Source organism: Rhinatrema bivittatum, chromosome 1 (assembly GCF_901001135.1).
Source record: "Rhinatrema bivittatum chromosome 1, aRhiBiv1.1, whole genome shotgun sequence".
Classification (NCBI taxonomy): Eukaryota; Metazoa; Chordata; class Amphibia; order Gymnophiona; family Rhinatrematidae; genus Rhinatrema; species Rhinatrema bivittatum.
Genome location: NC_042615.1, coordinates 95,879,429 through 95,897,290, shown reverse-complemented (window position 1 = coordinate 95,897,290; position 17,862 = coordinate 95,879,429). Strand labels below are relative to the sequence as shown.

Sequence of the window (17,862 nt, the reverse complement as noted above, 5' to 3'; positions counted from 1 at the left end):
CAACTGGACGCCCAAACTGGATGCCCAGTGCTCCCTCATTTAGGGATGCCCAGTCCTCCCTCATTTAGGGAATAGCCACTGCTATTAATAGCATCAGTAGCATGGCATCTTCTTGGTGTTTGGGTAATTGCCAGGTTCTTGTGGCCTGGTTTGGCTTCTTTTGGAAACAGGATGCTGGGCTTGATGGACCCTTGGTCTGACCCAGCATGGCAATTTCTTATATTCTAACCTGCCCCCTACCAGAGATGTCTGAGCTGGTGGCAATAGTACTTCTAAAAACCCAGCTGGGTCTTTGCGTGTTGAGAGTCAGCTTTTTGACGGGGCTGATGAGGGGCTCTGGGACGTTGGCCTGGTGCTGGTAAGGTTGTTGTCTGGAAGTCTGATAAGTTCGAGGCCTATAGAACGAGTAAGTAGAAGAAGTATATTGTCGCCTAGATGACGAAGGATGTATGCAATCCCTAGATGACTAAGGATGCTCGGGGAGGTTTTCCTCCTGATTTTTCCGGTGATGGTCTATCTCCTCGATCTAAGGCTGATGATCAAGTCTAGAAGACGTGAATGAAGAGGGGGTGGCTCGTGGGAATGAAGGCTACTACCTGGAGATAATACCCTTATTCAATATACATACACATAGTTAATGCGACGCCAACATTGCTCTAAGTTTCAACGGTAAGAGGAAATATGGAAAAAAAAAAAAAGGATTTGCATTCACAAAAAAGCGGGGTGTAGCTTGCTTGTTACGGCGGTTACTACCCCCAAACCAAATAAGCCTGATACTTTACTTTCAATGCATATCTAGCATAGCTCTCTGCTTCAACGGCAGGGGAGAAAGTCTGATACTTCACTTTCAACGCATAGCTCTCTGCTTCAACGGCAGGGGAGAAAGTATGTTGCTTCACTTTCAATGCATGGCCAGCATAGCTCTCTGCTTCAACGGCAGGGCAGAAAGTCTGTTACTTCACCTTCAACGCATAGCCAGCACAGCTCTCTGCTTCAACGGCAGGGGCAATGTAGAAGAGAGTATCTATATAGATATATATATATATATAGACAACAACCAACAAGGACTAAATTACATAGTCGAGTAAACAAAAGCATGGATGTAGCTTGCTTATTGAGGCGGTTACTACCCCTAACTAAGCTACATATTCAATTAGATGCAGTTCCAACACTGCTCTCTACATTAATGGTGGGGTGGAAGGGAAATAAAACTAAAAAGGTACTAAGAGCCAAGCGTAACAAGTAAGAGGAAAAAAAAAAAGTGCATAGCTTGCTGGGCAAACTGGATGGGCCGTTTGGTTGTCTTCTGCCATCATTCTATCATGTTTCTATATGAGGGGATGTCAGTGAAAGAACTGCTGTTTTTTGTTCTTTAAGCTTTGCTACCGTTTCGGTAAAGTTATCCCCAAACAAATTATCAGGACAGCATGGAAGATTGGCTAACTTATGTACGTCGTCCCTGATGGCACTGGATCTTAACCATGCAAGCTTTCTTGTTGCTATAGCGTTAGCCGAGGTTTTGGAGAAAATCTCAAACCCTTCATAAAACTGATTGAAGGAGGTGTCGGAGACCTTCTTCTAGATTATGGTATTCTGCAGGCAAACTGGCTTCCGGTGATCCCTGTTGCATATGTGGCTTCAGAGCTTGTAAGTTCTCAAACAGATATTGAGCCATGAAAAATTGATGGTTTTTAATTCGTGCATTTAGCATACCAGATTGAAATGACTTCTTTGCGAAGTCATCGAGAGATCTATTATCTCGAGCTGGTGGTGTGTTCGAGTGAAGTCACGACTTCCTTGCTTTCTGCATCGCAGACTCAACCACTACAGAATTATGTGGGAGTTGAACTGCCGAATAGAGGGGGGGAGTACTTCATGCGGAATTTCAGGTCAATTTCTCGTGATGTTGGTGGAGTAGATAGTGGGGTATCCCATGCCTTCTCCATCACTGCAGTCAGTACCGAGTGTTGAGGGAGTGCTATCGGCTCACTTGGAGTATCGAAGATTTTTAAAATCCCTAACATTTCCTGCCGTGGATCTGGGATTTTCTTTGTTTCTATATTGAGCATTAGACCTACCTTATCCAAAAATTGGGAATAGGTGAGGTCTTCTGGTGGAGAGGTGAGTTCAGGCGGGACCTCAGCTGGGTCGGATGGATAGCCCATCGATGAGCCTGTTGAAGAAGCCGTATCTAAAAGATCTTCCACTGGCGAGGAAGGCCCCCATGGCAGGTCTTTTGGAGCTGGACCAGGGATAGCGGGGTCTTCTGGAACAGTTGGTGATACTGCTGGAATATGTCAAGGTGGCTGATTTGACTGTGATAATATTGTAGTAATCTGGGATATAGCTTGGGAAGCTAATCCCGAAGTAGAAGGGATAAGCGGTGGGTCCGCTATGAGTGGAAGGGCAGCCATAAGTGTATCTGCCTGTGGGTCCTTGGTGCATGTTACCATTCCCTGAGGTTGAACAACCTGTCTAGTAATTGGTTCTGGAAGACCAGAGGTGGTACGGCAGATAGAGACTGAAGAAAATCCAGAAAGTGCACCTGGGGAAGATGATGTACTGCCCGAGAGACTTGGAGGAGAAATATCCTGGTCGGTATCAATTACCAGTAGAGGTGATACCTCTCTAGGTCTCTTATGACCAGTGGTGTGCTTCCTAGGCTTCGGTGGCGTCGGCAGCGTAGGTAGAATCGGAGGAAACAGACCTGCACAGACGCGCGTCGATGGTGAGTCGACAGGACGTGGATGTGACGCACAGCTTTCCTTGCTTCGATGCTTCGGTTGAGAGTCGGCGCGATAAGCGTCGGTGCGTCGATGGTGTCAACATAGCATGTGGCTGCAATGCTACCGACGCATCCCCCTTGCCCTGTGTCGATTTTTCATGGTGCTTCGACGGGGGGTGTTTTGACCGGGGAGGGGTCCACAGAAGATGCCAGTCTATGAGAAGGGGACTTCTTTCTCCTCTTTGGGCCCGGGGACGATCTCATTGAGGCCTCAGAAGAGGCATAAGAGCCAGATGGTCCTGCTTTTAACTGCTGGATCCTGGCAGCATGCTGACACTGCGCTCTCGGGGACACGAGGCTGCAGTCCTCACAGTTTGCTTGGTCATGATCCGGACCTAGGCAGAGATAACAAGATTTGTGGCCATCAGTGACAGACATAATCTTGCCACAGAATTGGTACAGAAATTTAAATCCTGGTCGAGACATCCTGACTGGATTGGCCCTTTTGTGGTTTTTGATGGATTTTTTTTTTTTTTTTACTTCACAAGTAAGATTTCTCTCAGGAGAGAAGAACTCCACGTGCGATCAGTCGCCTGGAACAAAACGGACAGAGGAGCCTCAGGCAAACGTGGGAAGATACAAGAGAGAGCACCTAGCTGAAAGACTTTACTAATCTTAGAGAGCTCCGCCACCTAGTGGCACGGAAGACGTACCCAGACAGCATGGCTAATTCAGCTGCTTATCTATGTGAAAAAGAATTTTTTTTAAATCCACAGTATGTTCCTGATAAAAAAAAAATAAAAAATCATAAGAAAATAAGAAATTGCCATGCTGGGTCAGACCAAGGGTCCATCAAGCCCAGCATCCTGTTTCCAACAGAGGCCAAACCAGGCCACAAGAACCTGACAATTATCCAAACACTAAGAAGATCCCATGCTACTGATGCAATTAATAGCAGTGGCTATTCCCTAACTATAATTGATTAATAGCCATTTATAGACTTCTCCTCCAAGAACTTATCCAAACCTTTTTTGAACCCAGCTACAATAACTGCACTAACCACATCCTCTGGCAACAAATTCCAGAGCTTTATTGTGCGTTGACTGAAAAATAATTTTCTCCGATTAGTCTTAAATGTGCTACTTGCTAACTTCATGGAATGCCCCCTAGTCCTTCTATTGTTCGAAAGTGTAAATAACCGATTCACATCTACTCATTCAAGACCTCTCATGATCTTAAAGACCTCTATCATATCCCCCCTCAGCCGTCTCTTCTCCAAGCTGAACAGCCCTAACCTCTTCAGCCTTTCCTCATAGGGGAGCTGTTCCATCCCCTTTATCATGTTGGTTGCCCTTCTCTGTACCTTAAGAACATAAGAAAATGCCATACTGGGTCAGACCAAGGGTCCATCAAGCCCAGCATCCTGTCTCCAACAGTGGCCAATCCAGGCCATAAGAACCTGGCAAGTACCCAAAAACTAAGTCTATTCCATGTTACCATTGCTAATGGCAGTGGCTATTCTCCAAGTGAACTTAATAGCAGGTAATGGACTTCTCCTCCAAGAACTTTTCCAATCCTTTTTTAAACACCGCTATACTAACTGCACTAACCACAACCTCTGCAACAAATTCCAGAGTTTAATTGTGCGTTGAGTAAAAAAGAACTTTCTCCGATTAGTTTTAAATGTGCCCCATGCTAACTTCATGGAGTGCCCCCTAGTCTTTCTACTATCCGAAAGAGTAAATATCCGATTCACATCTACCCGTTCTAGACCTCTCATAGTTTTAAATATCTCTATCATATCCCCCCTCAGCCGTCTCTTCTCCAAGCTGAAAAGTTCTAACCTCTTTAGTCTTTCCTCATAGGGGAGCTGTTCCATTCCCCTTATTTTTGGTAGCCCTTCTCTGTACCTTCTCCATCACAATTATATCTTTTTTGAGATGCGGCGACCAGAATTGTACACAGTATTCAAGGTGCGGTCTCACCTTTGAGCGATACAGAGGCATTATGATATTTTCCGTTTTATTCACCATTCCCTTCCTAATAAATTCCTAACATTCTGTTTGCTTTTTTGACTGCTGCAGCACACTGAACAGATGATTTTAAAGTATTATCCACTATGATGCCCAGATCTCTTTCTTGGGTGGTAGCTCCTAATATGGAACCTAACATCGTGTAACTACAGCAAGGGTTATTTTTCCCTATATGCAACACCTTGCACTTATCCACATTAAATTTCATCTGCCATTTGGATGCCCAATTTTCCAGTCTCACAAGGTCCTCCTGTAATGTATCACAATCCGCTTGTGATTTATCTCTGAATAATTTTGTATCATCCACAAATTTGATAACCTCATTCTTCGTATTCCTTTCCCGAACATAATATAATATATATATATATATATATATATATTTTTTTTTTTTTAATTAAAAACCACCGGTCCAAGTACAGAGCCCTGAGGCACTCCACTGTTTACCCTTTTCCACTGAGAAAATTGACCATTTAATCCTACTCTCTGTTTCCTGTCTTTTAACCAGTTTGTAATCCACAAAAGGACATCGCCTCCTATGCCATGACTTTTTAGTTTTCTTAGAAGCCTCTCATGAGGGACTTTGTCAAATACCTTCTGAAAATCCAAATACACTACATCTACCAGTTCACCTTTATCCACATGTTTATTAAACCCTTCAAAAAAATGAAGCAGATTTGTTAAGTAAGACTTCCCTTGGGTAAATCCATGTTGACTGTGTTCCATTAAACCATGTCTTTCTATATGCTCTACGATTTTGATCTTGAGAATAGTTCCCACTCTTTTTCCCAGCACTGAAGTCAGGCTTACTGGTCTATAGTTACCCGGATCGCCCCGGAGTCTTTTTTAAATATTGGGGTTACATTGGCCACCCTCCAGTCTTTAGGTACAATGGATGATTTTAATGATAGGTTACAAATTTTAACTAATAGATCAGAAATTTCATTTTTGAGTTCCTTCAGTACCCTAGGATGCATACGATCCGGTCCAGGTGATTTGCTACTCTTTACTTTGTCAATCTGGCCTAGTACATCTTCCGGGTTCACAGTGATTTCGTTCAGTTCGTCTGACTCATCACCCCTGAAAACCATCTCCGGAACTGGTATCTCCCCAACATCCTCATTAGTAAACATGGAAGCAAAGAATTCATTTAGTCTTTCTGCAACGGCCTTATGTTCCCTAAGAGCCACTTTAACCCCTCGGTCATCTAATGGTCCAAACGACTCCCTCACAGGTTTCTTGCTTTGGATATATTTTAAAAAGTTTTTATTATGAGTTTTTGCTTCTATGGCCAACTTCATTTCAAATTCTCTCTTCGCCTATCTTATCAATGTTTTACACTTAACTTGACAATGCTTATATTTTATCCTATTTTCTTCAGATGGATCCTTATTCCAATTTTTGAAGGATTTTTTTTTGGCTAAAATAGCCTCTTTTACCTCACCTTTTAACCATGATGGTAATAGTTTTGCCTTCCTTTCACCTTTCTTAATGTGTGGAATACATATGGACTGCGCCTCTAGGATTGTAGTTTTAAACAATGTCCATGCCTGTTGAACACTTTTAACCTTTACAACTGCACATTTCAGTTTTTTTCTAACTATTTTCCTCATTTTATCAAAGCTTCCCTTTTGAAAGTTTAGTGTTTGAGCTGCAGATTTACTTATTGTCCCCCTTCCAGTTATTTGTTTAAATTTGATCATGTTTTGATCACTGTTGCCAAGTGGCCCCACCACCATTAACTCTCTCACCAAATCCTGTGTTCCACTAAGAATTAAATCTAAAATAGCTCCCTCTCTTGTTGGTTCCTGAACCAATTGTTTCATGAAGCAGTCGTTTATTACATCCAGGAACTTTATGTCTCTAGCAAGTCCTGATGTTACATTTACCCAGTCAATATTGGGGTAATTGAAAGTCCCTTCATTATCCTGATATTTGTCAATATCTTTATATTTCAGCTTGTTTGTGAATCCCTGCGGTGGCGATCCCCCCCGATGCAGCCCGTGGCGAAACACGGGACCGTGTCGGGGGACGCCATTAAGTCGGTGTGTGTATAAACTTGTGGAGTTGCCTTATTGAAATAATAAAACATTTTATGTTTTATATGACTCTCAAAGTATCTTGTCAGGATTGAATATTCACCTGCACTGTGTGTACTTTGTGGTAATTGAAATCTCCCATTATTATTGCACTGCCAAATTGGTTAGCTTCCCTGATTTCTCTTCTGTCTGATCATTTTGTCCAGGTGGACGGTAGTATACTCTTACCCAACACACATGAGATTTCTACCCATATAGATTCTACTGAGCATTTAGTCTCTTGTATGATCTTTATCCTGTTGGACTCTATACCCTCCCGGACATAAAGTGCCATACCCCCACCAAGTTGATCCTCCCTGTCTTTGTGATATAATTTGTACCCTGATATAGCACTGTCCCATTGGTTATCCTCCTTCCACCAAGTCTCTGTGATGCCAATTATGTCAATCTCATCATTTGCTGCTATACACTCTAACTCTCCCATCTTACTTCTTACACTTCTGGCATTGGAATACAGACATTTCAAAGTGTGTTTTTTTTTGTTTATTTTAACAACCTGCTTTTCAGTTGTTACATGCTTTACCATGTAAAAAGGTAAGGAATGGGGTATTTTAAGATAAAAAGGAGAAAAAGCCATAAAACCATCAGTGGGAGAAAAATGCAAAAGTATACACAAGTTAATAAGTAGTACTGACACTTAAAAAAAAGCTATTTTATTTCATCTTACCCTGTATAATCAACATCTCTGGGATAATTTAATAGACGAAGTCCTTGTTCTAACTTGCGTAGACACCCTTTTACATCTCCTGTTGCCATTATTCTGATTGAAAAGTATTTGCTCCAAAATTAAATTAGGATATTCTCCTAAAAACCAAAAAATTAAAAAAAAAAAATTATAACACAAATATTAAATATTGTTTTTAAATGTAGATATGCAAAATATAACTTTAAGCAATTGTAAAGCTGAATTTGAGGCGTTTCTGTGAAGGCATTATATTCTTTCTCGCCTTTATTAATTTGTAAGAATTTCCTATGGTTTTGTAACTAAGCAATAATTATGTTGTTAAAGTAAACTGGTATATAGAAAAAGATTATGTTGGCATAAAAGGAACACTTGGCCTACCCATTCTGCCTATGTGCACTGTCACGCAATCCTCTCTCCTTTACATGCAAAAATGTACACTGTCGCAAATATAAACTCATTAATGGTTTGATAAACCTCTGCTTACAAACATACAATAGTTCAGAAGAATAAATAGTAAGCTGGTCTAAACCTACACTCAAACTCAATATCACAATAATTCCATCCAGCTTTGCATTATTCAGCCTGTATTAAAGACAGACAACACCTTCATACTTACAGAATGTCAGCCTTCTCTACTGACCAAGTTCAGTCAAGTGGTTTCAACTTGCAGTGGCAGCAATTCCCATAAGACTATATGGCATCTTGTGATACTAACCACAGGACCAAACCAGGCAGAGAGAAACGTATCTAATATAGTATGAAAGCCGCTTTCCTCCTGCCACCTGGGGAAGATAATGTAAGAAAGATCAGAGGATGTTGGTGGTAATGATGGGAGCAAAGGAGGGGGGCAGCAGTTTGGAGAGATCTAGGAATTGAAAGGATAGGAGAGGTCTAGGATCATGAGGAAGGGAAAGAGAGGCCTTTCACCCTACATGGTTCCCACATCCTGCATCTAGCTTTTTGCTGCGTTAAGGAATAATGGCAAAGCCCTTCCACCACTAGGTGATTTCTAGGCAACCATGGAAACCTGCTGCCTAGGTTTTGTCCAGACCTACTAAAATGCTATCATACTCCCCAATTTCACTTATGATATACATATTCTTATTCTTAAGTCTCACCTCACAGGGCTTGTCATTTATTTATTTATTTATACATTTTTATATACCGACATTAGATCAGTAATGTCACATTGGTTTACAGATAACGGAAGGAAAATAAGCGGGGGTACTTATTTCTTACAGTGAAACGTATCTCAAACAATGCAACGTAATGAAACTTAAATTCTTGTGTATATCTAACGAGGCAACATGATAAAAAATATAGAATATAAAAATAAAACATAATGATACGAAACTCCTTCTAGCGCAACTTAATGGGATAAGAAAAACTTAAGACGAAACGTAGTGAACATAATCAGCATGCAGATTCAAGACTCATTTAGGTGGCCTTCTGGGGTTACCTCCACTTTGGATATCCTTCTGGAAACGTGGTCTCCATACTTAGACAGAATAGAGTTATTCAATAGGGCAACTAACTGGCAACATATATGCCAGCAAAACCTGAATATGTTGTGTTTGGATATTGGTTTATTATGCAGATAAAAACAAGTTTGCTTACTGTAAACGGTATTTCCGTAGATAGCAGGATGAATTAGCCATGCTGTCATGGGAACTGACAATCAGGCCCGGGAGGCGGAGATTCAAAGTAGGTTTCAGATGTTTGACTCTGAGGCTGTGCGTGAGTTCCCGCGCAGGAAACCAGAATCTCCTCAGTCTGTAAGAAAGCAAGCTTAAGGAGGATACAGAATGGTATCGACTGCACAGGGAGGTGGGTGGGTCAGCATGGCTAATTCATCCTGCTATCTATGGAAACTCAGTTTACGGTAAGCAAACTTGCTTTTTCCCATCGATAGCAGGGCTGGATTAGCCATGCTGTCATGGGAGTCCTAAGCTCCTGATCACGCTGTAGTCTGTAGTTGTATTAGTCCTGTAAGCGTGATCCTGCTCAGGTGGCAGTCGACTATGTTATTTAGTGTTTTAGTGAATCTAGAATGGCTCGTCCCAACTTAGCATCCTCAGCCGTGTATTGGTCCAGACAATAGTGGGATGTGAATGTATGAAGGGATGACCATATAGCCGCTTTGCATATGTCTAATGGTTGGACATGTCTGAGGTTTGCTACCGAAGTGTCCACTGCTCTCACTTGGTGAGCCTTGGGTGAAGCAGAGAGGGTAACATTCCGCTTCTGGTGGAAAAACTGGATATATTGAACAATCCAGCTGGAAATAGTCCCTTTTGCCACTGGTAATCCGGGGGCATTTGGATTGAAAGAGATGAACAACTGTGAGGCTCTTGACGGTGAAACTGTCTGTTGCTTGTAATAGGCCAATGCTCTCTTGCAGTCTAACGTGTGCAAGAGCCACTCTCGGTCATTATGGTGTGGTTTTGGACAGAAAATAGGTAGTTCTGTTGTCTGATTCAGGTGAAATTGTGAAACCACCTTCGGTAAGAAGGATGGATGTGTCCTAAGGATGACCTTGTGATGGTAGAATTGAAGGTAAGGGCTATAGTGAACTAAAGCCTGCAATACACTGTCTCTGCGAGCTGACGTGACTGCGACCAAGAAGACTACCTTCTACGTCAAGGTATTTAAGGTGAGCGGAGACCATGGGCTCGAATGGAAACATTAGTTGTTCCAAGACCATGTTCAGATCCCACGCTACTGGAGGTTTGGAGACAGAAGGCCTTAATTGTGCAAGACCCCTGATGAAGCGAGAGATTGGATGTATGGATATTGACTGACCTTGATGTGGTCTGTGGGAAGCTGCAATGGCACTGAGATGGACCCTAATCGACGACGTGGCTAGGCCTGCCACGTATAGTTTGTGAAGGTAGTCTAAGAAGAGTTCAGAGGGACAGAGTAATGGATCTAGGCCCCTGGACCCGCAACAATCTGCATACTTTTTCCACTTGAAGGAGTAATTTATTCTGGTCGAAGGTTTCCGTGATGATATGAGTATTTCTTGTACCTTACACGACAGTGCCTTTTCCGCTAGGAGGACCCGTTCAATCTCCATGCTGTTAGGTGGAGGGAGGAATGCATCGGATGAAGGAGGGTTCCATCTTCTTGAGACAGGAGAGCCTCACAGTTGGGCAGTCGGATTGGATTGTCTATGGAAAGCTGCAGGAGGTGTGTGCACCACGGTTGCCTTGGCCATGCGGGCGCAATGAGAATGAGTTGTGCTCCATCCCGCATGTACTTCTGAATTGTTCTGGTTATCAGTGGAATTGGGGGAAAAGCGTACAGCAGTTTTTCCGTCCAAGGAATGAGGAAAGCATCTTGTGCTGTCCTTTGATTGCTGGGCCATATGGAACAGAAGTGTGCGACTTTCCTGTTGAATTCCGTAGCGAAGAGATCTAGGGTCGGAACTCCCCATGTCGCAAAAATCCTTTGTGTCACTCGTGAATGAAACGACCATTCGTGGGGATGAAATATCCGACTCAATTTGTCTGCTCGAGTGTTGGCCACTCTGGGTAGATATGTTGCCTGTAGTTGAATGGAATGACGGGCTGCCCATTCTAGAATGATGATCACTTCCCTGCAAAGGTTCCAAGAACTGGACCCTCCTTGTTTGTTTATCTAGAACATGGCCACTTGACTGTCCGTGTAGACCATGACTTGTCGGCTCCACAGGTGGGAGGACAAAGGTCTGTAATGCATACCGTATTACTGTGAGTTCCAGCAGATTGATTAGGAAATGTTGTTTGGCCAAGGACCACAGGCCTTGTCTCTCCAGGTGGTCGAGGTGTGCACCCCATCCCTTGTGGGAGGCGTCTGTGGTTAGTACTGAATTGTGTGGAAAGAGATTGAACGGGTTGAGCGTGGTCTTGACCAGCCACCAATGTATGTCGTTCAACATCTCTTGGGTCAAGGATAACTTCCATGTTAACGGTTGAGAATGCAGACATCATTGCCACTTTAGTCCCCACTGTAGACGGCGCATGTGTGGTCTGGTATTTGGTACAGTATGAATAGCTGCGGCCATGTGGCCTAACACTGTCGGAACCTGGCGCGCTTATGGTGATTGAGTGACCTGAAGTGACTGTAGGAGCTGTTGTATAATGACTTTCCTCTCTTCCGGGAGAAAAGCTCTGTTCCTGGTCATGTCCAGCCGAGCTCCTATGAATTGTATCAGTTGTGTGGGTGAGGTTGGATTTCTCGTAGTTTATGATCAGACCCAAATCGTTCACACAACCGATAGTGTCCTGCAGATGAACACGTAGTGTTTCCGGGTTGGAGGCTACTATGAGCCAATCACCCAGGTATGGAAATATCTTGATACCCTTCTGTCGAAGGAACGCCACCACCACCACCATGCACTTTGTAAAAACTCTGGGTGCCACTGAAAGTCCGAACAGCAGAACTTTGTATTGGTAGTGTTGTGCCTTGAACTGAAAGGATAGTAATATGTGTATACACATCCTTCAGATCTATTGAACACATCCAATCATTGTGCTGCAGCAGAGGGAGAATGGATTTGAGGGAAATCATGTTGAATTTTTCTTTGACTAGATATTTGTTCAGCTCTCGAAGATCCAGCATGGGGCGTAGATTACCTGACTTCTTGGGAATTAGGAAATATGGGGAGTAGAATTCTGTAGTTGGGAAGAGGGGGAGACGAGATGTATCGCCCATTGTCGTAATAGGGATAATATTTCCACTCCCAGTTGGTCTTGATTCGATGTTATCCCCCTGGTGAATATAGATGGGAGTGGAGGCCATGTTATAAATTGAAGTTGGTAACCGTGTTGGACTATATCCTGAACCCAACGATTGGTAGTTATCTTTTTCCACTCCTGGATATATGATGCAATTCTTCCCGCTGTGAACTGTGGCGATGGTGGTGGTTGAGCGACTCCTAAAAAGAGGAAGGAGTTTTGGGGGCAGAAGCAGGTGGTTGGCCCTGAGTTCTCAGAGCTCGAGGGCAGCCCCCTTCGGTTCTGTATTTGTTGCTGTGTGGTACCCTTTGCAGCAGTTGGTATGATTGTGGTCTGTAAGATGCATACTGGCGGTATGGTCGTCTGTGGAAGGACTGTCGACGAGATGGAGCAAAATAGCGTCTGGAGGATGTAGAATAGGTTTGAGGATGCATCAGTGATTGTACTGCAACCAATTGTTCCTTCAGCTGAGCCACTGTCTCTTGGAAGCTGCTTCCGAAAAGACTGTCACCTTTACAAGGCAAGTTCACCAGTTTATCATGCACATCCTCCCTTATGGCACTGGCTCTCAGCCATGCCATTCGATGTGCCGCAATTGCAGAGGTCGATGCTCGTGATGACGTTTCGAACGCCTCATATACGGTGCGGAACAAGTGGCGAATTCCCCTCTTCCATATCTAGGATAGGTTGAGGAAGGGAAGTAGACAGATCAGGTGCTGGAAGGTGTTTGAACATCTGTAAACATTCATGCAGGTACTGCACTATGTAGAACTGATGATGATTAATTCTTGCAGTTAACATAGCTGCCTGAAAAGAACGGCATGCAAACTCATCCAAGTAGCAATGTTCCTTCCCTGGAGGAGTGGCGGAATGCAGTCGCGTCTTTTTAGCTCGATGCATTGCCGACTCTACAACAAAGGACATGTGTGGTAACTGATTCACTGAATAGTAGGCAGACTGCTTCATTTTAAACTTGAGATCTGTCTTCCGGGAGATCGCCAGAATTGTATACGGAGTCTCCCATGACTTCTCCAGCACACTGTCTATGAGCGGGAAGAGACGTGGGCTCAGATGGAAGATCAAAGATCTTTAAGAGATCCAGTGTTTCTGCCCTAAGATCTAGAAGTTTTTGCACTTCAAGATTAGGAACGGACCAGAGTTTCTCCAAAAATTTCAGGTATGTCAAATCCTCCGGTGGAGAGTAGGGTTCCGCAGGCTCATCTGGTGGGTCCGAAGGATATCCTGTAGACGTATCGGGAGATGTGGGTGGAAAAGTTGGGGTAAGTGGCTGTTGAAGGATCTCTCGGGTTTCCCGCTACTGCACTGGCGGAGGGGAATATAGGCCGGTTACCGGAGATAGCGGTCTATCAGGAGATGGAATCTGCGTGGGTTCTGGCGACAGAATTCCCTTGTTCGGGGATGAGGAAGGTAGAGCAAAGGTGGATTGCATACTCTCGAAAAATCCTGATAGAGCCTCGGAAAGCTGTGTAAACACTTGTCGGGTCTGAGAAGGCATGATCTTCTTCTTTCCCGACCTAGATTTGCCTAGCAGTGGCAATGCTGCCGACAAGATATCTGTGTCAGGTGCTGGACACTGTTGCTTCCTGTTTCCTTGTCAATGGTTCCTGCAAGCTATGAGTCGAGGCATGGTGCCTAGAGGTGGAAGACAAATCCGAATAAACTTGTATAGAGGAAGTGGACGACGCAGACGAATGAGAAACTACCCTCACCCATTCAGCATCAGATCCCGCCACGGAGTCATGTTCAAATGAGGATGCAGAGTGATGGGGACTCCACTGTGGACAAGTCGATTGTGTGGACTTGACTACAGTCAATTGTAGGGGTTCCTGCGTCGAAGAATTTCGATGGGATGTAGTCTTTCTCCATTTGGCTGCTTACGGTTCTGATTGCGCCGACCTTTTCCGGGCCAGCTGTGTCAACGAACATGCCGATGTCACTGATCCCTGCTTCGAAGACCTCTTGGATTGCGTTGCAGATGACTGACGGCGCATCGGGTCGAGTTCCAAGTGCTTCGGCGCCGACGATTTTGGTGACAGGGTCGGGGGCCCTGCTTCGGGTGTGTCGATTTTGAAGTCGACACGAGCGGCGCCGGCGCCAGCTCTGTGCTTGTCGATGCCGACTCCTGTTGCGTCAAGTCGAGCTGTGATGGTGCGACGCTTCATGTGTCTGTTTCTTTGTTTTGGTGTGGGACCTTTTGTGCGTCAAGGGAGTTGGATCCCCGCTGCTCGACGATGCATGAGCGCTCGGATGTCTACGCTCCGACGCATTTTCCTGCTCCTTATTAGCAGCGCGTGTTTCTTAATCTTTGTGCCATCCCCACCTCCAGGTCTGGAGGCGGTCGGCTCCAATGACGTTGCCCTACGCACCTGTAGGGGCATTGATTTCACAGGCCCCGGGGAAGAGTGAGCCTTCGAGGGGGGGGGGGGCTATATGATCCTGCTGCCGCCGCTCCCAAAGCCTGTATCATATCGGCTCTTTGTCTTCGGGTTCTTGGGGACATTCTACCACAGTGCTGACAGGACTCCTGCCGGTGGTCTTGGCCCAGACACCGGTAACATCGTTCGTGTCCATCTGTTATGGACATTATTTTCCCGCAGGAGCAGGGCTTAAAACCAGATGGCCTTGGCATAATCTGTCTTTTAACCCACAAAAAATGAAGAAAATGCTGAGAGAAACTCTGACAAAACAACAAAGTCTGAGGAGACTGAAGCTCTGCATGCGTTCCCGCGCACAGTAAAAACAGACTGAGGAGATTCTGGTTTCCTGCGTGGGAACTCGTGTGCAGCCTCAGAGGCTGCATCTGAAACCTACTTTGACAGTTCCCATGACAGCATGGCTAACTCAGCCCTGCTAACGAAGGGAAAGAGCACTTGTTTATTTATTATTATTTATTTTACTATCCCCAGAGGGCTTACAATGGAAGGTTAAGTGACTTGCCCAAGGTCACAAGGAGCGACAGTGGGACTCGAACCCTGGTCTCCTGGTCCGTAGCCCACTGCTCTAACCACTAGGCTATTCCTCCCTGCCTTGTATGTTTATACACTTGTATGCTGATACAGTGTTATAAAAGGCATAGACTATGCATGTTAATGGCATACCTATTAGGTGTGCACATTGTTTGTAACTTAAATATATGTGCATAGTTTACAAGCAATTTTATGAAACACCCCCAAAAATGCTTCTCTTTACAGCAACCAGAAGAACGTACATACTTTGGTTGGTTGAATTTACAGAAGTGGATTTTCAGCTGCTTGAATATAGCTTTGTAACTGTTTCACATGCTTAGCTTCTAACTAAGCCTTTGAAAATATACCTTACATTTGCCAAGTGAGATTTAACCAATGATTTTAACAGTAGCAACCAGTTTAAAAGTATTAAAATTAACTAGCAAGATACTGAGATTCAAATTAGACCTCACATCTGGTGGATAGAGAAATTATATCAAATCATAAGTAACATATGTTCATATGCTTTAAGGAAAATGTTAATCACACTAAGAAATAAACTTCCTGCTTAAAATACTGGTAAGCACAGCTGAATCAGGGAGGGAAAAGACATTAATAGGATAGGAAGATTAGCCTGGATTATAGCTGAACAACCTTGCCTCTTCATACTGTGAAATTTCAGTCAATCCAAAAGAACATAATTTTTCATGGTTCCAGTCTATGCCTAAACTGAAAGGAGAAATTATTTATTTATTTAAACATTTTTATATACCGGTATTAGTTGTGGACATCATACCGGTTTACATTGAACGAATTAAGTTTGGAAATTACATGTTAACAGGGAGAGCAATAACTGGGATGGGGGGTAACAAGAAGCAGCTGTGAAGTAAAGATTAACAGAAAACAACTGAGTCCTCAATATGAGGAAATTTCAAAATACCAAGAGGTGATACATAGGATGACAGGTTTGAGGCCGTCTATTCTGGATAAGCATGCTGAAATAACAGGGTTTTTAGTTTCTTTTTGAATTTGATCATACATGGTTCAAGGCGCAGGTTGGGTGGCAGGGAGTTCCAAAGAGCGAGACCTGCGATCGAGAGGGGACGGTCGCGTACTGAGGAGAGATTACTACTTACCTGATAATTTCCTTCCCTTTAGTGGTTTATGAACCTCTGCCAGCAGATGGAGATGGAGCAAAAGCTGACGTCATGGCTATACAGTCCTTCCCCAACTTCAGCCCGCCAGCATTCTCTGGAAAAGCCAAACTGTGGACGAACCTGATTAAACTCAAATATTAATAACAACAAGCAAGTATTCGTGTTTCTCAACTAATAGGAACACTGAGCTCAGTCAAAAGAAGGAACATATCTAGCAAACTAAGAGCTAGAGAAGCCACTTATCAGTTATCAACAAAGAGCAGGAATCATACTCTGCCTCGCTCGCTCTAAGGTTAACCACAAAATCCAAATCCAGCAGCCGAGGGCAGGTTTGGGATTTATTTATTTAAAAACTTTTCTATACCGTCATTTAGTTAGGTACCATCATAACGGTTTACAATAATGCACAAATAATAATACTGGAAAACATAATAAAATCTATCATTAAACAGGTGCCAAGAATTTACGGTAACATAGCTCGTTTATAATTACTCATAATTGGAAGTGTTGTATCATGTTATATCATGTCCATTCTTTATTTTAACAGATTTTAAAATTCTAAAATCAAGAGCAAACATTTAAAAATAAAAATAGAATATATACCCATGTAGATTGGGGTAGTGTGCTTGAGTGTTCTGCAGATCGTTTTTCTTATTCCCTGTGTTCTACTCTCCTTTCTCTATGTTGTACACCTGTTTAAATAACCATGTTTTTAAATGTTTTTTGAAGGTTTTGTTGTCTGTTTGTAAGTGGATCTCGATAGGCATGGAGTTCCATAACATAGGATCAGCTAAGGAAAGTGCTCTTTCCCTTACTTGGGTTAGTTTAGCTGTTTTAATTGAGGGGATGGTTAGTAATGCTTTATTTGCTGATCTCAGGTTTCTGTTAGGGACGTGTACACTGAGGGCTGTATTCAGCTTTTTCATTATGTATTAATTTATGTATGGTACATAGTGTTTTATAATGTATTCTTTGCTCGATGGGTAACCAGTGTAAATCTATTAGGGTTTCGGAGATGTGGTCTCTTTTACTTTTACCAGTCAGAATTCTGGCAGCCGTGTTCTGCATTATTTGGAGTGGTCTAATCGTTGTGTGTGGTAATCCAAGTAGGAGGGCATTACAGTAATCAGTGCTAGCGAAAATTAGAGCTTGTAACACTGAATGCAAGTTATTTATTGTAAGTAGCGGTTTTAGTCTTCTGAGGGTCATTAGTTTGGCATATCCTTCCCTTACTTTCAATGATATGTGTTTTAGGTTAAGTTCTGTGTCAATTATCACTCCGAGGTTTCTCACTTTCTCTGAAAGTTTAATTGTTTGGTTGTTTTTGAGTTTGATAGGGTTTTGGATGATTTCAATGTTTTTGCGTTCCAATAGTAGGAATTCTGTTTTCTCTATGTTAATCACTAATTCCATCTGGTTCAGTAATTGTTTGATGATATCCAGATACATGTTTGCTATGTTCAGTGTCTTTTCAATTGTGTC

The 17,862-nt window shown here is 43.2% G+C and overlaps 1 protein-coding gene across 8 annotated transcripts in view; it reads right to left on the bottom strand.

Annotated features, from left to right (window-relative positions):
- CEP44 (centrosomal protein 44) overlaps positions 1-17,862 on the bottom strand; it is a 223,759-nt gene that overhangs the window by 159,791 nt on the left and 46,106 nt on the right. For 6 of the 8 annotated variants that reach the window (XR_003852650.1, XM_029576497.1, XM_029576963.1 and 3 more), the window contains exons 2-3: positions 8,156-8,321; positions 7,522-7,658 (exon numbers count right to left, since the gene is read on the bottom strand). Coding sequence is in view for 7 of the 8 variants with exons in the window: in XM_029576497.1 (XP_029432357.1) it covers positions 7,522-7,610 (89 nt within the window). In the remaining variant the exon portion in view is untranslated. The remainder of the gene's footprint in view (positions 1-7,521; positions 7,659-8,155; positions 8,322-17,862) is intronic. The other 2 variants (XM_029576747.1, XM_029576667.1) reach the window with 1 other exon arrangement.